At 46.9% G+C, this 20,706-nt stretch overlaps 1 protein-coding gene across 1 annotated transcript in view; it reads right to left on the reverse strand.

Annotated features, from left to right (window-relative positions):
- TLN2 (talin 2) overlaps positions 1–20,706 on the reverse strand; it is a 249,186-nt gene that overhangs the window by 85,330 nt on the left and 143,150 nt on the right. The window contains exons 27-34 of the mRNA XM_008706048.2: positions 17,241–17,449; positions 16,026–16,145; positions 14,894–15,091; positions 13,506–13,645; positions 6,379–6,472; positions 4,370–4,459; positions 2,048–2,170; positions 575–718 (exon numbers count right to left, since the gene is read on the reverse strand). Coding sequence (XP_008704270.2) covers positions 575–718; positions 2,048–2,170; positions 4,370–4,459; positions 6,379–6,472; positions 13,506–13,645; positions 14,894–15,091; positions 16,026–16,145; positions 17,241–17,449 — 1,118 coding nt within the window. The remainder of the gene's footprint in view (positions 1–574; positions 719–2,047; positions 2,171–4,369; positions 4,460–6,378; positions 6,473–13,505; positions 13,646–14,893; positions 15,092–16,025; positions 16,146–17,240; positions 17,450–20,706) is intronic.

Below are 20,706 nucleotides of genomic sequence, written 5' to 3' on the forward strand. Positions count from 1 at the left end.
GTGGATACAGAGCGTCACACATACTGTCTAGTCCTGAAATGCCTCTGTGGGTCCTTTCGGCACTTCGGATTCTGACCAGACTCTGAGGCCTGGCTCAGTGCCACCATCTCTGGGAAGTGAAGCTTGACAGCTCTGCACAGAGCTCATCACCTGTTCCTCTGACCATTCCGGGTGCTGTTGTCATACCCCGTCCACCCCACCTTCCAAGCTCTATCCAACAGAGGAAGAGCCAGGGCATAGAGGGGATCAGGTCCAACCTGTGCTGACCCTTAGTGCTGAGCACAGCACAAGCCCTCCACCTACGTCCTCTGACCTGAATGACATCATGAGACTCCTGATGAATCTCCCGGTGGTGACTTCACCCTACTGCCTACCAGCACCTCGTTTCAAAGCACTGACATGTTGCCATGCTCACCACATTTTGCATCATCCCCCCAAGTTGTTATCCACAGGGCTGTACTTAGCCGGCTTTGCAAGCTTGGAAAGTTTTCTTCCCCAATTCCTCGCAGTCTCCCACAACCCACCGACAAGAGTTTAAGGACTCACAGACCTCACGCCCTCGCCCCGTGGTTACCTGTGACGGGCTGCTGCCGGGGTCCACCAGGTTCTGGCAGGCCATCTGGATAGCCTGGTTCGCCCGGGCAAACTGGATGGGGTCCACGAGGCCCTGGTGGCCCGCCTGGCTATTTGGATCAGAGATACCCACCAGGTATGCAGCCTGGAAAGGGAGGAAGAAAGCGCCGCTCAGACTCCCTGTGCTCCCAGATGAGCCTGTCGGGGATGATGGCCTGGCAGTGCGCAGGCCGCATTCTCAGGGGCTCCCTGGTGCACATTGGTCAGGGTAATCTTGCCAGGAAGGGTTTAAGGACTGATGGGCTGGCGGCAGAGTCTCCTGCAGGCTTCTAGGAACAAAGGGTCCCTGTTCTGAAGAGGTTTTCCTATGGGGCCTGAACAAGGATGAATGCAGGCCTGTGTGCTCTGGCAGCCATCTTAGGACCATGAGGGTACCCAGTCTCAGTGTGAGGCTGATTCTTTGGCTGGCAGACGGGAGAGGCAGAAAAAAAGCGCGTGGAGACCAATGGCATGGAGCCACTGGGTTGGTCAACCCTGAAGCCTGCCGAGCATGGAAGTTTCTCATCTCATAGCCAACTACGTCCTTATTGTGCAGGCCAGGATATCCAGGAGTAAGGAGAATGAGTAAGAGGGCTCGGGGGTGGGGGGGGAAGGCACTGTCTGGTTTCTAAGAGGACAAGAGGCTCTAAGGGAAGGTCTTCTCTTTAAACCCTTTGGATAGTCAAATCGCAGGGAGAAAATGAAACTGTGAATGGGAATTTTAATCTTCAGTCATTTCCCATGAGATGTGAGGGGCAGGATAAGGACAATTGCATCCCCCAAACTAGGGATGTTTTCCTTTGGTTCAGTAAAATTTTCCAGCCTCAAGGTAACTGCCAAATGATAAATCCTTCAAGGTAAAATGCTGATAATTTTTGAAGCTTCAGTCACACGAGCCCCAAAATTATTACAGATGCACAGGACAGTCGAACCAAATCAAGGAACATGCCCGATCATGTCCCTGCAGGATGGTATCTAATTTCTTCTCCCTCTGATCCTAAAAAGAGCATGACTAAGATTTTTGCAATTTTAAAGCCTCAGAAAGAATGTGCATTATGTAATACTCATTTTTCGCCCTCAAAACAGCTCCTCTTTAAAATTGGTCTTAAAAGGAAAAAAAGCCCAAATCTGGCCTCTGAATGCTTATGCTGGGTCTGCAGTGTTCAGAGCCTCACTGTCCTCACCAGGCTGCTGTGCTTCTGGGGGGTAACTGGCTGGTGCTCTGTCGAAATGCCCCAGCCAGCACAGGAACCTCCACCTTTCCCATGGTTTCTGTGATGGTGGTTGGGGAAGGAGCTGCCGTTGGAGCTTCCCCATGCCTCCCACAGGGATGTGGTACTCCTGGTGTCCTCACTTGAGCATAGGACAGAGGCACAGGACACAGGCCTTAAGGCTGGAAGGCCTGCATCAGGGGGCCTGGGGGCCAGTCCCTTACCTGGGCTGCCGCCTCTGTCAGCCCGCAGAGGGCCTTGGATGCAATCCCCACACACTCCCCAAAGGCAGGGAGGTCCCCGGTCTTGGCGTTCTGTGAAATCCCTGCCATCGACTCGCCCAGAACCTGCGAACCAACCAACCAGTGACATTCACGAACCAGCATTTCTTCCAACCATGGGGAAAAGGGTGCTACGCTTCCAACTGTAACATTCAAGGCCACTTAATTTATACTATTTGCCATTATTTTTCTTTATTTGCATTAAGAGGAGATTTAAGAGAATTACATCCTTTCTGTTCCATAGAGAGAAATGAATAATGAAACTATGAACCTTTCATCTGAAAGTTACCTATATTTTGAGGCGCCTGGTGGCTCAGTCAGCTAAGTGTCCGACTCCTGATTTCAGCTCAGGTCATGATCTCAGGGTCGTGAGATTGAGCCCCATATCAGGTGACTCTGAGCTTAGCATGGAGTCTGCTTGGGATTCCCCCCCCCCACCTCGTCCCCTTTAGCCCCTCTCCCCCGCCCCGCCCTGCTTGCTCTCTCTCTCTCTCTCTCTTCAGAAAAGAAAAAAGTTATCTAGATCTCAAAGGGGTACAGTTAATATATACAGACCGATAAAGTAAAATCGACACAGGGCATCCCACAGGTGAATGGTCTCAAGCGAGACCTGTCATTTCCCAGAAAAATCAGACGCATACACTGAACTGCAGGTGGCCACACCCCAGAAAGCAGAAGACATACCCTCGCTGATATTATTTATTTACTTATTGATTGTAAAATTTAAATATGTCTTTGTTAAAAAGTGTGTGTATATATATAGATAGGCGATCTGAACACCAAGACTATTTCCTAAATTTTTAAGTATTTCCCTTTATTTTGAGAATCACTGATGTCTTTTTTCTCCAGAGGTCTTAAAATAACAGCTAAAAAGGATTTTAATATTTAGAATCCAACCCAGAGAGGTCGAGCACCCCAGGTAAGGTCACACAGAAGGTCACATGGGCAGAGGCAGGACACCTGCCTCATAGCTGGTGTTTTGTCTTCTATGGGCCTCATGATGCCCTGAGAGGGCAGGTCCTACTCCTACTTCGCAGGGTCACAGATGGTGGAATGGAAGATGTTGAACACAACCCTTTAGAAAGGCGATGGCATTGCCACTGCAGAACTCTTCATTAATAAGCCATCTTGGAAAGGGGAAAAATTCCCTAAAATTGCTTAGATATATAACATAGTCCAGTGTACATGAAGACTTGCAAAGCAGAGAAGCTAGATGGTATTTGTATGCACAGTATTATCCTTTCTATCACCTTGCGTCCCTCTTTAGGAAGGAAGAGTTTCTTTGGATCTAAGTGTGTAAGACACATGCACCCTTCCCTTAGGCAATCCAGAATTCCATAAAGGGTGCTGGACAGAGCAAAGTCTAGTGTTAGCCCAATGCAAGGCACCCCCCCCCCCCGGCATCACCAACACAGCTGTGTCCCCAAAGCTAACGTCAGAGTGATGTAGACAAACACGCGCTTATGCTCCAAGGACAAACTCGGTATTGGCGACTGCTGCATACCGCTCTTCTCACTTATATTTCACGTTAACCCGGTTTTGAAGCATTCTCAACAACTTTGGTATTGTCATCATTGGTTAGTGCTTCCGACTTCTTAAAAAATAATTATTGCTCCACTAAGAAATCTTTTAGCCTCCCCACCCCCAATTGCTACCCACATCAAAGTAATAAGAAGAAATAAGATTCTGTTGAGTTAGGGTAAGATATGGCAGGGGGTGGGGACAGAAACCATTGCAATATTTAGATATTCTTACTCCTCCCACCTCCCAAAAGAACGTCCAGTTTTTCAATTCGCTTGAGAATGATGCCATTAATGGATGGCCAGAAGAACACACAAGGGGGTCTCATAAAAGCCAAGGTCACTGACGGGCTTTCCCGGGCAATTCAGCCCCAAGTGAAAGAAATCCATGATTTGATTCACAGTAAGACCCATCTACGATATGGTATATGCACCGTATCTCTCAGTGTTACTTCTGGACGGCATCGGCAGGAACCAAGGGACCTGTCAGAAACGCACCATCCCAGCCCCACCTCAGAGCTACTGCATCAGAAACTCAGGGATAAGTCCAGCAATCTGTGTCTGACAAGACCCCTAAGTGATTCTGACGCACAGTCAAGTTGGAGGAGCACCTGCGCAAAGGGCTCCACAGTCAGGCTTTGTAATACCTGCAGCCACACAGAGTGGCCACAGGCAGATGCACCCAGAGCACGTCTGGATTTTTCCCCATAATGAGGAGGAATGTTAACAGCACAGACAGGCTTACCTTGGAGTTCTCCATCACACTCTCAATGCAGTCAAAGTAAGAGAGGTCACTCACAGGTTCATTAGGGTTGTCCAACATGCCCTTGACAGTCTACAGGAAGAAAACGCCACTTAAAAAGCAAGCAAGTGTTAGAGAGCAAGAGAAATTTCAACGTAAAATACCAGCTATCGACTTCGCCTCTGCATATAGATTCTGGTCACGATCACTCATTTATCCACATTCTTGGGAGGAACTGAGACGGTTTTATCCGTGACTTCAGATTTCCTGCTAGCAACACAACACTGATGGCAGGCAGGAAGAGGTCTTAGGTGAGCTTTGACGGAGAGGAGAGTCTCCTGTTTACAAATGTGTAGGAGAAGCATGGTATCCACAAAAGGGAGAGATTTTTTTCCTTAAGAAAATCTGAAAGCTAATTTAGGGCAGTGGCCAATTAGCACAATTTCTTGGTACCCAAGGAGTTTACATTTCAAGGGCACAGTAACTCATTTCTACTTGAGGAGGAGAACCTTCAGTTTTCAATTCTGGAACCTTTTAATGCATAGGCATGAAAGAAGATAAATCCCCCAAACTGCTCCCTGGTACAGTTCATTTGTTTTTATTTCAAAAAGTATAGAAAATATTCACTCCTGTTTAGATAGCCATCAAGGTGCAGGGCATGGGGCTTGCTCCTTTGTCTCCAATCCACTGAAAATCATCACTACCTCGCATGTTGTCATAATCTCTGACAGTCATGAATGAGGCAATTTTCCAGGGGACGCAAGTCTGGGATAGAACCATCCAATCTTCTCCCCAGTGAGTGAGAGTATACATTAGGACCCAGCAGCCTTTGGGGGCACAGCCAACAAAAAAGACACAGTCATTTGAGTTACCAAGGATTGGGGGAGGTCATGGTGGAAACTGCTGAGCTACTAAGATCTCAGAAAAGAGGGCAGCGTAAAGGAGTTCATTTCACTGAAGAACCTTCTCCCACTCGTCACACAATCGAAACTGTTTTAGTAACAGCAGTCCTGAAAGAGTCATAATTTTGGCAACCAAGGATACCATTAAAGGATAGAGTGTTTGTATCTGGGCTTACAGATCTGATTTAGACCAAAAGCCCACATATATTGTCTTTGCAAATGTGAACAGAGCGGGATAGGACAGTAATTAACCCAACATAGGAAACAAGTTCCACTGTTTTCAGAATGCTTTAGTCCTCGGGTAACAAGCCTCTTCTCACCTCCAGCTGTGCTCACTGGCCAACTGCCACCAGCAGACTGGGCCTCAATCAAACCCTTCAGAAGCTGCAATCAGACCCCCTCTGGCATGGTGGGTATTTCCGTGCTAATCACCCAGAAAACTACATTGGGTACAACCACCCATACCTACTGAGATACCTATTTGGCTGTTTCAATATAACCTGCACTCGTTAGGACTGCTTTACATACAAGTGGGCACACTGATTTTCTGTTTACCCGTGTCCATCCTAAGGGCACAGATGAATTTTCCATTATAAGTAAGCCCTAAGTATGAATATAAGTTGTGAAGCACCCACACAGTGTTCTGGGCCACTAGGGGTCTCACAGTCACCTTGACTGGGTAGTAAATGCTATTCCTGGGTTTCCACTCATGGGCCCCCTACAGTGACTAAAATAAAATGTATGGGAAAATCATTTTTACTCAAAAAGAACATCTACCCCGGCTTCTCCCAACTGTGCCAGCATAATGGCACATGATGGCACTCCAAAATTTTTTAGGTAGTAATTGCTCACCTTCAGTCTACACCCAGGCCTCTTCCTATTTGAAATAGGGTCCTTTAACAAATCACTCTCATCCTAGTGAGAAAGGGGAAACGCAGAGGATGATCCCACCAAATTTAATTATTCCTTCCCACTTGGATGGAAACTTTGGCCTCAGTAGTCTTCCAGGAAGGACGTAAGGCAAGAACAGAGGAGAAGAAACCGACCCCTTCTGGAAAGGACAGAGAGTCACACCCTCTTAAATCCCCAGCGGCCTTTCTAGGGTTGTACCTCGAGCTCCCGCAGGGCATTATCACATTCTTTCTGGCCTGGAGCTTGCTGGGTACACAGAGTGATGAGCTGATTGATGCTCTCGGTCACAGCTCTGTAACAGAAACGGATAAAGGGTTTTTGTTTTATTTTGTAAAGATCAACAGTTATTTTATGTTCACCAGAAACACAAGGAATTCACTATAAAGGCTGCGGTCCCCGTGAGAGCTCTTTGCCAAGGCTCTGAACAACCAAAAATAAACCAGGACCAGGAAAGAAAGAATGAGTGTCCCCACTCTGCCTGTGATTACTCATTTGATTTCCCTTTAAAGGGTACTAATGGTTCTTTTAGGAAAGTAGGACTTTTAATACATTCATAGGAAAGAATTCACAACAAAGTTGCAAATAGCAAAGAGATCATATTAACAGTGTTTTTAAATATCCTTCATTAGCAGCCCATAAGGAATAAGAGGATCTGAGGTTATTTTGGATAGCCTTTGTATAGTTTGGAGTGTTTTATATATTTTAAAACATAGCAGGCATACATATAGTAAACTGTGTTCAGGATTTAAAAATCTCATCTTTCCATGAAATCCTACATGATTCGCTAGTTCCTAGAAGCTATCCCCAAATTATTCTTTAAAACAGCTCTTTTCTTTAACATTAATAGGAATTAGAGAGTCATGATTTTACAGGTGTTCCTATTCTTCTTAGAACTTGAGAAGGGGCGCCTGGGTGGCTCAGACGTTAAGCGTCTGCCTTCAGCTCAGGGCGTGATCCCAGGGTCCTGAGACAGAGCCCCACATCAGGCTCCCTGCTCTGCTGGGAGCCTGCTTCTTCCTCTCCCACTCCCCCTGCTTGTGTTCCCTCTCTCGCTGGCTGTCTCTCTCTCTCTGTCAAATAAATAAATGAAATCTTAAAAAAAAAAAAGAAAAAAGAAAAAAAAAAGAACTCGAGAAGCAGCTCAGAGTTTTTCCTATATTGGCAAGGATTCCGCTTCTCCCAAACAGCCTCTGCTTAACTCCTGCTTAGGTGAGACCATGGTGCATTTAGAAAGTCATGGTCCATTTTGAGTTAATTTTTTTGTAAGGTGTGAAATATGGGTCCAGGTTCTTTTTCTGCGGCGGGTGGGGGGTGGCTTACGTAAGTGTAATGATTCCAGCACCCTCCATTTAAAGGCTATTCTTTGGACACTGCATTGACAATGTAACTTTGTTGACAATCCCTGGGCCATACTGACGTGGGTCTACTTCTGGACCCTGTTCCATGACCTATGTATCTAATCCTTTGCCAATACCACACTTTTTATATTAAGTCTTAAAATTGAATACCCTTGTGTTTTAGAAGTGGGAAAAAACAAAAACAAAAACAGATCCACAGCCATTTTTCTGTACGGTCATGACTGCTCTACACTCTGGCAGGGCCCTAAATTCTATTCATACTTACCAACCACTGCAGCTAACCCGCAACTTAAAATAAAACAAACAAAAACAAGATAGAGCACACTTGCTGTTAATCATTAGCGCTGCCTAATATAAAGGATGTCTCATTTTATTAAATTGGCTTTGCAGCTTCCCACAGAATATCAAATTAGATGGAAAATGATCTTGCCAATGTACAAAGGCAATCAGCTTAATTATCTGACGAGGAGATACTGCTCTGAATTTTAAATTTAGCTAGGGCGGATGGGAAGAAGAAAACACATTCCTGAACTCACGGAAGAATCCCAAAATAGTTTTTGTAAGATTGACTCTAGTGATTCATTTATTTGGGGCAAAGTGCTTGCTGAACGTGTCACACAGAAGCACTGGGTTCTCTGTGGTGGAAAGCAGGGCAGTAAAACCGAGAGAGCAGGACAATCTCTCACTCTGCGATCCTGGACGGTGTGGTCCATGATGTAATCTCCAAACGGGTCCCTCAGAGAGTCCAGAGCCATGTTCCGTGCGGTAGGCTTCAAGACACACTTCTGAGTGGACAGGCTGGCATGTGTGAACGTAACAAACGGTGCAGAATGCCCTCAACAGTGATGACATGATCACGTGGAGGGTATTTCCACGTATCACAGAAGCGTTCCATTTAGCTTCTTTCAATGTTTCCTGTTTATCTGCATTTATTTTAAACCTTCTGTTTACATAAAGATTTTTCCATTAAAAACCTGTTTACAAGTGGGGAATCCAAAGACTATATAGCTGCTTACTGTCCTCGTCTTTTATCGATTTTTTAGATGTGAAAATTTTTCAAATAACATCTTGGGGTAAAAAAAAGCCCCAAGAGGGGCGCCTGGGTGGCACAGCGGTTAAAGCGTCTGCCTTCGGCTCAGGGCGTGGTCCCGGCGTTCCGGGTTCGAGCCCCACGTCAGGCTTCTCCTCTATGAGCCTGCTTCTTCCTCTCCCACTCCCCCTGCTTGTGTTCCCTCTCTCGCTGGCTGTCTCTATCTCTGTCAAATAAATAAATAAAAAATCTTAAAAAAAAAAAAAAAGCCCCAAGAGACCAGTGGTCTGTGGTTGGATAATCCCTAAAAGTGCCAGCACAGCACGGCTGTCTGAATGCGTCACTTGGGTAATACCGATCCATGATTAGGGAGCATGATTTAGGTATAATTTATCCTCATAACTCATTTTAGAATGAATCTGGAGTAGATAGCCCAATAATAAAATAAGTGGCCCAGAGGCAAAGGGTTATGTAGATTTGACAAAGAAAAATAGTATTTTTATGCTTCAAACTATAGCAGTTAGTTGTAAGATCAAAGGATTAGAAAGCAACCCAAATATGCAATAACAGAGGATAGACTAAATAAATGTATAGTGTACGATGGAATTCTGGGTGCCCACTGAAAGTCATAATGCATAGCATATTCCTAACATATAAGAATATTCATGATTCACAATTAACAAAATTTACAAAACAGTATAAACTGTTTTGTAGGAGCCCACAGCTATAAAATTTAACATACACATACTCAGAAAAAACGACAGAATGACATACCAAAAAGGTGGATTTATAATACTTCTAAAGGAATTTTATTATTTTTAAATAAAAAAATTTCAGTAAATCCAATAAAAAATTATGATTTAGCCAACTTACACTGTCATAAAGAGAGGGCCAACAATAGCAGCATCCTCCCTCTGTTCTATATGAATCCAAATAGGTCTGAGCTGCAGTTTTAAAATATTTTCCCACTATTTTAAAAAAATGATTAAAGCTGCACAAGTTTATTTTTTTAAAAATACAAAAAAGTTAAACAACCATAATTCCCTCAACTAGAAGTAGTGTTTTCTTGTGTCTCATTCTTCATCTAGGCATATCCAGCCACTTTCAGTTTAAAAAAAAATTGGAATCTATAACCTTAGATCTTAAAAAAAAAAAAAAAAAAAGGCTTTCTAAGCTACACATTGTTTAGTGTTCAGAGATACTGACTGAATTGATTCGACTAGTTTGGGAGCTCCGGAGGGAAATTCTCAATAGATATGGAGATGCACCAGGGGTGAGAGAAGAAAATCAACCAATTTGTGCTTCTGATGATCTGTTAAGCCCAAATCATCTGATAAGGAGCTTGGCGGGGAAAACACCAACATCAGACATTTCCCTTCCTCAAGGGAGAGTGTCCTTCGGCAGGCAAAAACTACCCCAAATTCCACCTGTGCGTATTCCCTGGGTCCTGCTCTGTACAAGGTATGGCAATTCAAAAATAATATAGTTTGTCTCTCTAGGAAAGCAAGGTGACTGCAATCCGGTTGGAGAAGCAGGATAATGAACAGGTAAGACACACAGAAGGTAAGCCAAAGGCAGCGGTGAGGGCAGGAGCGCGTCAGACAGAACCTCCGAGAGGCCAGACACGCTCTAGGCTCGCGGGGAGCGCAGACACAGGGCACGGGTTCTGCATGGAAGGGAGAGCTCGATGAGGACTGCAACAGTCAGAGAAGTCAGTGAGATCCTGATTTGGATAAAGGGAAGAGAACATTCTAGAGGAGACCAACAGACAGCCTGGTTTATATTTTTCTATGCCACAGTGTGGAAGATCTGCTGGCTTATCCTTTTTCACCGTCTCTGGAGACAGGAGGAAGCCTGCCTGGCAGGAACCTCGTAACAAAGGGCAGCCCAGGAAGAGAAATCGCCTGCTAAGTTCTAGGGAAGCCTCAGGGGACAGGAAAGCAGCAGAAAAACCAGCTGGGTCCCAACGCTGGCAGCGACAGGCGTGGGTGTGAAGTCTTCTCAGCCAGGGAGTCCTTCTGGCCAGCATGACTGTGGTGTGAGTGGTGGCACAGGGCAGGTGCCCAGAGGTAGGATGCTCCCTCCTTTTTGCAACTGCAACCTGGTTTTCCATTTCTTTGACTAAGTTCAGGGAGCATCAGACCAGCCCCTGGCCAGGGAAAAAGCTGATGAACGGTTGACAAAGGGTCTTCAGCTCTACCCAACTCCTCCGAAGAGAGTCAGAGCTCACCACTTACACAGGAAGAAGACAAACAAGCTGGGTGCTAAGGAGCAAATGACTTCGTCCCCACTAAGCATCAGAAACCAAAGGACGTGGTTTGTGGACACTGATGCAGAATGAAGAGCAGAGGGAAAGGGCAAAGCCAGCTGCTTTTCCAGAGATCAATCTTTTTTTCCCAAAGCAGGAAGAATCAAGGAGACCCTCAAGAACAAAGGATTCAAGCCTGTGGACACAGGAGCAGGGGAGGGCTGTCCTGGTCCAGGTCTAGATCCCCACAGTGGCATCCTTGGGGCCTTTGAGGACAACCACATGAAACACAGGCAGGGCTGGGCTGTCTCAGGAACAGGGAGGGCGGTGGGACTGAAGATGAGGACAGCGGTAGTCAGATTCCAGCTGCTCAACTCCAAGGGCACTCGTGCAGGGCTGCGGCAATGTCCAGACGGAATGAGGCGAGCACGCTGTGTGTGCACGCCCCTTGCCCTAACTCCCCTGTGGCCATTCCTGTCTTATCACAGTGTGCGCCTGCCCAGCACCCAGGACTGGGCCCAGCCCGTTTCAGGCACGTGGTAACAATCTGTTGAATAAATGAATGCACCCCAGCTGTGCAAAGCTTCACCTCCCAAGAACAGCTTGCCTGACTCACCTGACCCGGCCAGAGCTTCCACTGGGAAACCACCTCGAGGAGCAGAGCATCCCAACATGTGCCAAGAAGCCAAGGAGAATGTGCCGGCATCTTCTGGCAACAGTTCCAACCTGAGACAATCATTTCCTCTGATGATTTTTAAGCATGTATTTGGCTATGAAACCATGAGGCTGGAACTCCCTGTCAACTGCCGAAAGCCAGGACATAGGCAAAGAGAGCCTCATCATCTCGTTTCCAGGCCCCTTCCTCAATGTCACCACCAGGGGGCCTTCAGACACCCACAGAGCCAGGACACCAGCCATAATCCTTCAGGGTCTGCGTTTCCTTCCTTACCTGGCTTGCAAAAGGCCAATTTACGCTCTCCCCTTCTTCCATGATTTAAGAGAGTGAACACTGCGTTCTAAGCTGGAAACTGTAATTTTGAAATGATGCAAAAAATTGAAGATAATGAAAAACATCTGAGTACAGATACCTGGAAACATCAGTTGCCCTATCCAAAGGCCCTTTGTAGGAAAAAGAAGAATCAAGAGAGGGTTTTATATGAGAAACAGCTGCTCAACAGAGAAGACATCACGCCTCCCTCCTCAGCCCCCACCCCTTGGAGGGCACTCACTCACTGGCACAGTCACAAAGCAGGAGATGGAGGCAGGGAGATGGGAGGGTATTTTTCCAATCTTCTAGTGGCTCTCACTATCGTTTGAAGCTGAAGCATATACACCTAGGAATAACTACAGAAACTCAAGGGTTTTCGAAGGACCTGCTCTAAAATGATCTAATTCTACCTCCCACCCCCTGCAAGCAATAAATAAACAAATAAATAACTAAAGCACTACAGACCAAGAGGGAACCAGAGACCAGTTTTAACCATAAGCACCAAGATATCTTATATACTGAGAGCTAACAAGAACTTATTAGAACTTAAGGATGATGTAGTACCCACCCCCATTTTGCAGATGGGAAAGTTGGGACAGGTTGAACAATCCAACCGCCGTAACCAAGTGTATCAAACATTAAAGCCTGGACTAGAATTCAGGTCTCCTGACTCTGAACTCAAAAAGACAGCCACTGAGCACCCAGAAGAGAGAAAGACATGAAAAAACAAATACACGCAAGCAAACAAGCAAAATCAAGTTAAAAAAAAAATCGAAAAGAATTCATGGTATGCTTTTTAAAAATCACTAATTTGCACGTTTTGAAAAGGTTTCCAATTACACTCTATCTCCTAATTGCCTGCACGTACTGCTGTTAGCTTTCCTATATACAAAGTGTTATCAAGCAATGGCAGGAAAACTTGCCCACAGCACTAGAGAAACACCAGACACCCTATGGCCTCTCGGTTTGGGAAAGTGAATGATTTTGCTAATACAAAATCGTCCCGGGCTGTCACTGCCGTTTCTCCTGGGACCAGCATTCCTTCCAGCTATTGAACTCAACTGGCACAGTGGCTCTGGAGCAGACGGTGTGTCACCGCTTCCTCGGTGAAAACAGTGGGAAAGGGCGCTGGCACCACCCCAAACTCAGATTCCTGTTTTAATATATTTCCCCAAACAGTTTACTCCCACCACTACCCCATTCACCCTTAACTGGAGCCCTCCGCATGTGACAAATGGAGTACGTTTAAGTTCATCTCATTAGCCTTGATGCCAGGCACACAGTAAGTGCTCAAGAAATGCTGAACGGCTCTTTGGGTGTTGTGGGGCTTTTTTTTTTTTTTCTTTTTAATACTTTTTAGTATTTTCTGATTTTTTTCAACGAGCACATACTACTTTCATCGTCAGAAAGATATAACACTCCTTTAAAAACATCCATTTAAGCCATCATCTTTATAAATCAATAGGGGCCTTAAGTCTAAGCAAGCTGAAAGGCTGGAAGAGAAGACAGAAAACATCTTCAGTGGGGAAAGCACGTGAGGATGAGCCAGTTTAATCAAATGCCAGAGTCCCGACTCTGCCTCTGACAACATAGAAACAGCACCACATCTTTGCTGAGCCAGAGCAGCAGGACATCAGGCCTGTCTCTCAAACGCTGGCATTATTTAACCACACATGAAAGCATGTTTTGTTCTCCTCTTACCTTGCAGCAGCTGCCAGGAGATTTTTTGCATTGGGGGCTCCTGGATCCACCGAGAGAGACTTGGCAGCTAACAACAGCTTGCTGGATGCCATAGAGATATTCTTGAGGTTTCCTATTACTTGGATCTGGTCTTCTTTCGTCTGCAAAGTCGAAAGGAGGCAGAGTAATTAGGGACTGTCCATTTCTTCCGGGCAGCATTCAGAGAGCTGGGAGAAGCATCTTGAAATAGAGGCAAGTTATCTACAGAAACTGCATTAAGCCCCATTAGTGGGCAGATCCCTAACTGGTAGAGACACTGCCCCGTGCCCAAACAGACAGACCCACACCAAGATGCCTGCAACAGGACAGCGATCCACCCCCAAGTGGGTCAGCCAAGAGCTGTGCTGTCTCACCAGAGCAAGCATTAAAAGTGGGGGAGGGAAGGAGAGGGAGGGCGAGAGAGCACCAGCTCATCAGTGCATGGACCAGGCCAGGATTCCAGCATCTTGCTCAACAATGCTGGAGTTGTCAAGGAGCTCATACATCTCAGCCTGGCACAAACGCCCAGCACTGTCTAGATATTCGGAGCTGACTGCACCCCAGAAGTTCCTGACTTGGGGAAAGACACATTTCTCACCTGGCTGACTTCCTATCAGAGATACAACCATCTGTAGGTCACACAGCAAGAGACACCCAGAGACACCCTGGGTTTCTCCTTCAGGGAGCTCACAGGAGCTCAAGAAAAAACAGCTCTGTGGTTCACACCAGACCAGTCATGTTCCCTTGTTCTGAACAAGGGCTTTATCTGTTCATCTCAAGGAGGTAATTTTTTTTAATGATTTTATTTATTTATTTGAGAGAGCACAATCAGGGGGAGTGGGAGAGGGAGAAGCGGGCTTCCCGCTGAGCAGGGAGTCCGATGCAGGGTGTGATCCCAGGACCCCGGGATCATGACCTGACCCGAAGGCAGACACTTAACCGATTGAGCCACCCAGGTGCCCCTCAAAGAGGTAATTTTTAATCATTTGACACTTGGTATTAGACACAGCCCCCTCCAATGGGCCCAATGAACCTCAAACACATGGTTTTTTACTATATTATACCATATATGAAATACAGGACACAGAGCTGCCCTCCCTCCAGAAGCTTAAGCAAACCACGAATCCTGCTGCATGATCGTGGGAAAAGTTATCCCTTATCTCTAAGAAGCATTTCACACGTAAGGTAATAGCGTCTTTAGGAATGCCAGGCCTGTGAGGTCACAGTACTTTCCAAGCAGCAAAGAGAACGCAATGGTGTGACCTGCTGACGGGTTCCCTGTGTCTGTTTGCCCAGCAGGCCTCCGGGGCAGAGAGTCTACCAGAGTCGACAGGCAAGGGTCCGCTCGAGGTAGCCGCCACCACACTCACCTGCGCTTGGCCTGCCATCTCAATGCCAGCATCGAGGAATTCATCGAAATCCTCACTGAACTTGCCAGAGGCTGCGGCCAGCTCTCCGCTCTGGCCCCGGGTGGCATGGACCACTTCTCCCGCAGACTGGTTCAGATCAGCTGCGGCTTGGTTCAGCTCACTCTGGGCTTCCTGGAAAGGCTTCGTGCTGGGAGGTAACTGCAGTGCAGAAAAAAGGCGCACACCCCATAAGAAGTTTTACTTCGTGTGGGGGAAATGAAGGAAGGCTCCGTGGAAGGAAAGACTCTCCAGAGCTGCATTTCTGAGGCATCTAGACCGAAAGGCTGTGTGTGGTCTGAGCCCACCTATGTTAAGTTGGACCTTTAACATACAGACATTATCTCACTCACTGAAACGTACTAAACACCTATTCAGTGCTAGACACAGTGGATCTAAAAGTGGCCTATCCTCAGGGGCTACAGCCCCCCCAGTAGCAGAGCCAGGGTTCACACCTGGGCAGTCTGACTCCAAGAGCCACGTTCTGAAGCACCACTCCACTCTGCATGGAACCTCTCAAACGTTTAGCTTTCTAGAACTAAAAGGCAGATGCTATTAAACTTCGAATCCTATTCTTCCAAACTAATGCCAAGGTTCTTAGTAACCTTTGCTCACATAGCTTTTGTGTGGATCAGAATTATCACTGGTGGAACTACTACTATTTGTTCCAGAGAGTTATGCCAGGTTCTTTTAGTCACACCATGTACGGTATATCCAGTATGTGCCAGACGCCAGGCAGAGAAATGTATGAGCCCAAGCCCCGACCCCAGAAAGGGGCGCACGAACAGGGAACAGGCTCTAAGAGGAAGCAGATTCCTTAGACTACTCGCTCTCTCTAAAGAAAACTTTCCTGTTTTCACTGGGCTGACCGGAGAGCACACAGCAACATGGACTCAAAGAAAGAGTGAACTTTTAAAGCTCTACCTGGGAACTTTGCTGATGGCAAAGCAAAACAAAGAAAGGCAAACTGGAGGCAAAATGGGACTCCTCAGACAGAGGTTAGCTGCTCAGACATCCCACGGAGGGGAGAAGACTCCCCTCACACCTAAGGTGAGCCCAGCCCCCCGGGGCCCCTTCTCAATGCAAAGCCTCTCACCGAGTCCACCAGCAGCTTCTTGCTGGACTCGCCAATGCTCTTCAAGGCCACGTCCACATCCTTCTGCCCCGGGAGACAATTCACGCAGTTATTCAAGGAGTGTGAGACGGCTTTGGCCACCTGCGTACACAGAGGGAGAAAAGCTCCATGAGAGAGCACTTTCCCTGCAAACACTGCTGCAGATGTGTGGGGAGCCAGCAGGGACAGTATGCAGAGCTGAAAAGCATCGGGGAATTATCTGCCAGCATCCAGCTGACGCTGTTTACCATTAAATCAGCTCACGGAGGCCTCTCACTGGGGTTAACATCCTGTCTTGGCACAGGGGCTGACAGTGATAACAGTCCGCCTTACGTGCACCCGGGACCAGACTAAGTCACAATTCTGTGACTCAAACACAGAAGTCTCCAATATTATGTCAGACTCTACGACAAAGAGAGCCACCACCAAGAGAAACAGAAAGAGCACCCTTCTTGAGAGCCCCGCAGAGGCCACTGAAGTGGAAGGAGGCCTTGCGTTCTTTGGGCCCCAGTTAGGTGTCACCTTCTGGTGCCATCACGCCCGGACCGCACCCTGCCCAAGGGCAGGTGGGACGGTCTGAGCGCTTTCAGACCAACTTGGGGTTGCCCACATGCTGCCCCTTTAGGATGGGTGAGGGCCTGCTGTTTGCACTCAGGTAAAGGGTAAGGTCTTTGGAAGTGGGCTGTGTCGTTCCTTTTAAGTAGCCCATCTGCTTCCCAGCTTCCTGCCTAGAACTTTGCCTGGATGGTCTCCAGCCCACTAGTTTATTAGGTTGGCAAAGACTCATCCAGATAGGCAGTAGAGCGAGTATAAAACTTTGAGTGGCCAAACTGTTTCTACCTCACCTCCCAGCACCTCCCAGACAAGGTAGAGGGACATACTTAAGCATACACAAGTCGCCAACAAATATGCTGTGTGCTGGTTCCCGAAATTCCAACGACAGATTTCAACACCACCTCCCTCCCACCCCCCATCCTCTCCGTTGACTCAATTAAGCAGATCTCCTATTGCGGGGGGTACTAGGCAAGACTTACAAAAATGGGTATCATGTATGACCAGCACTGGCATAGCACTTCGGAAGGTTCTGGAAACACCCACTGATTGAAAAACGTTCACACCAGGAAAAGAGTGCCCAGAAGACAGCCTGCCAACACGACCACCTTAGTGATGACCAGAACTGCCAATTCTGGGCCTCACCTGGGCTAGTCTCTGCTGACTCTCAGCATCCCCAGGTGCAATCAGGGCCTGCTTGGCTTCTTGGATGAGCATGGCGGAGCCTTCCATGACGTCTCGAGCAGAATCTAACATGGCATGCGCAGCTGCGGGGTCACTCGTGGATGCGGCCACTCCACGGGCAGCCTGGGCCAGCGTTTTCAGAGCTTGGGCTGTCTCTCTGGCAGCCACCCCTGGAGATGAGAGCCCACCACACTTTCTATTAGATTCCACCTAAAAGTCATACTTGACTTGCAAATCAGCCTCTAGAGCACAGCTTCACGGAAAGGAGAGCACCCTCTGACAGTGTGTGGTCCAGGTGCGGTCCAAATGACTTCTCATAAAATGTGAATTGCTATGCTTCTCCAAGTAGCAGTCCGTACCACTGGCTCTGGGCCAATCTAAGAGACGTGTAATAGCACGAGCCATGCTACAATGCTCTGGCTCCCCTCGCACACTCTGTCCTGCATGGCCACAGGCCTAAAACACCAAGTGCAGGGATAAGGACACAGATGAATCATTCAGATGCACTTCCCTTCCCAACTGTTGTTAGTGGGGCATGCCTTCTATACAAGAAAGTCAGCAGTCCACAGGGGCAGCTCAGCGCCTTTCTACACGTTTACAAGCACGTAACCACCAACCAGATGGCAACAGAGCAGTTCCATCGCCCACGTCCTTCCTCCGTCAAGAACCTCTCATGCCAGAAGTAATCACTAGTGTAGCTTCAATCACCGCAGACTAGTTTTACCAGTTCTTCAACTCCTTGTTGATGGAACCCCAAGTATGTATTCTGTGTCTGGTTTCTTTTGCTATCAGAACGCTAGGAGATTCACCCATGTGGGTACATTCATTCCTCTTTCTTGCTATGTTGTGTTTCATGATACAAATTCGCCATCTTTTTATCCATTCCTCTGCTGATGGACATTTGGACTGTTTTGTGTTTGGGGCTATTAGGAATAAAGCTACCAAGAGTTCTTTACATGCATTTAGGTGACCAGATGGAATCATTTCTCTTGGACATAAACCTAGGAGCTGAACTGCTGTGTCACAGAGTAAGTTTATCTTTAGCATTAGAGGACACTACAAAACCTTCTCAGAATGGTTTTGCCACTGTACACTCCACCAGCAACGTCTGAGCGTCCTGGCTGCTCTACATCCTAGCCCAAACTAGCTAACGTCAGGTTTCTCATGGCAGCCATTCTGATGGGTGTGCCATTGTAGCTCACTGAGATTTAGCTTTTATGTCCCTAAGGAATAATGATGTTGAGTACTTTCTCGTACACTTCGTGGCCATCTGGACAGCTTCCTTTGTGGCGTGGCTGTTCATCCTTCACCTCACTTCTAAGGATGATGGGATGTGGTGATAGACTCTGAATAGAAACTAGTTCTTAGACACTACAGCACCACCTCCCACAGAATGAACACGCACCTCATACACGGCACCTAGTGCTTGGCACACCCAAGAAGAGGAAGACGACCAGAAACGCCAGAGTGCGTAACAAGAGTATCTGAACACCCTGCGAAATGCCGAGGAGCCCACCCTCGAGCGCATCTCACCGGACTGCTTCATAGATGAGGTTCAGCACTGACAGGTGTCTTGCCCATGACACACTTTCAGAGGCAGTGCCAGAGCTAGAGCTGAGGATTCTGAACTTCTGGGTCAGACTCTCTGCACAGTGCTCTTTGGGGTAGACAACTATGAGGGATTCTCATATACCATACAGAACATATACCATCCGCAAGAAAATGACACATCAACGTGTCTCTCATTCAGCTCTGAGTTGACTCTTGTCTAAAGGCTTCAGCTGGATGGTCTCTGGGTACCCGAGGCCACCTCCGACCAGCTGTTGCTTCTGCCGCGTCAGCACAGATGCAGCAGGTGGTCCTTGCCTTACTGAGGACGAGGCGCCATAATACAATAAAGTGAAAGGCCCCACATCCATAACACAAGACAACTTTGCAGCGTTGTAGACTTCTAATCTGTAAATATTTAGTAAGTCGCACAGCTGGGACATAACTCTACAATCTAATCAGGGCAAACTACAAAGCTGCCAATCTACCATTCATCACACGGCACATCTGAACGGAGCACACGGTACAGAAGAATTTTACATAAAGTGATTTTTTATGGCCAAGGGGAAGCCCAGAAGAGAAAACACAAAGATAAATAAAGTGAAGGTGAAGGAGAGAAACAAGCTGAGGAGAGCAGTCAATTCCCTTTTATGTTTAAGCTTCTGGCACAGGCTTGAAAGATGCCCTTGCTCAGAAAGGCACCAGATGTGGTCAAGACCTCATCTAGCTCTGGCTCTGCTGAGTAGCTGCCTTCTCCCTCCGGGCCTCCAGTTCCCACATGTTTTGGGAGAGGCTGAGATCACCGCTCTGACTGTTGAAAATTCTAGGCTGTGATTTCTAGACATCTCTTGCCTTTTCATTTATTATACAGTCTCCTGACTTCATTTCTATTTGAGCTGTACATGACTTTGAAAGAATAAAACATTTATCACTCACAATTAGGAAAGTCATGTTTATGCAAAAATCATTTACTGAAAAAACTTTTATGGACCCAGACAAATTTTTAAAAAGGCAGAAACCAAAGGAGCTGAACGCTTAAAGCTTAGGCTGATCTATCCCACGTGTTTTCTGCTGAGGACTCACTGTGAGATCTCAAAGCACCTCGAGGATCCACTTTGGAGGGATCAGGTTTCCAAGAAAGAGGAAGCTACACCATCAAAGGAATGAAACAAGACGATGAGAGGCCAGGGAGCTCAATGAACATCGATGGCTGTACAAGGCTCAGTTCAGAGTGACTTTTCAGTGTTTGTGATGACACTTAACAGGGTCAGGTCTCCAGGCAAACACCACCCTCCGAATGACAACGTTCCTGCAGTCCAGGGTACGCTACAAAGCCAGAACTGCCAGTGGGAAACTCAAAAGCAGATCACTGTGGCAATAACCACAATCCTTTGAAGACACAGTTTACTTTCACAGTATTCTTGCTATCTGGATCCTAAATTATGTTCAGGAACAGAGCCTTAAGAAAATCTATCAATGATACGTGATGTAGTGAAAAGCTCTGTAATGGTATTACTGCTGATTAGCATTCATGTAGGTTGTGTGGAGACGGCACTAGCCCACATGGCAAACTCACAAGGTAAAAACCTGGTTATGACGTAGGTTTTCAATCTGTCACACAGGATCTGAAAAGGGGTCTATGCACAACTGTATTCAGCCCACCAGAAACGTAGTTTGAATACTGCCCTGGCCAAACAAAACACATCTGTGTTAGAATCCAGCCAGTGGGCAGCTACCATGTAACTTCTGAATATCCTGCACACCTCATTTGAGGACGAGAGACCCGGGGAGAGGCTAAGACCTGGGGAAAGACTGTCCACACACTGTTCTCTCCTTGCTTCCCATCCATTCTCCAAAATGCTTGGACTTGCCTTCGACA

The sequence above is a fragment of the Ursus maritimus genome, unplaced genomic scaffold (genome assembly GCF_017311325.1).
Source record: "Ursus maritimus isolate PB19 unplaced genomic scaffold, ASM1731132v1 scaffold_35, whole genome shotgun sequence".
Taxonomy (NCBI): domain Eukaryota; kingdom Metazoa; phylum Chordata; class Mammalia; order Carnivora; family Ursidae; genus Ursus; species Ursus maritimus.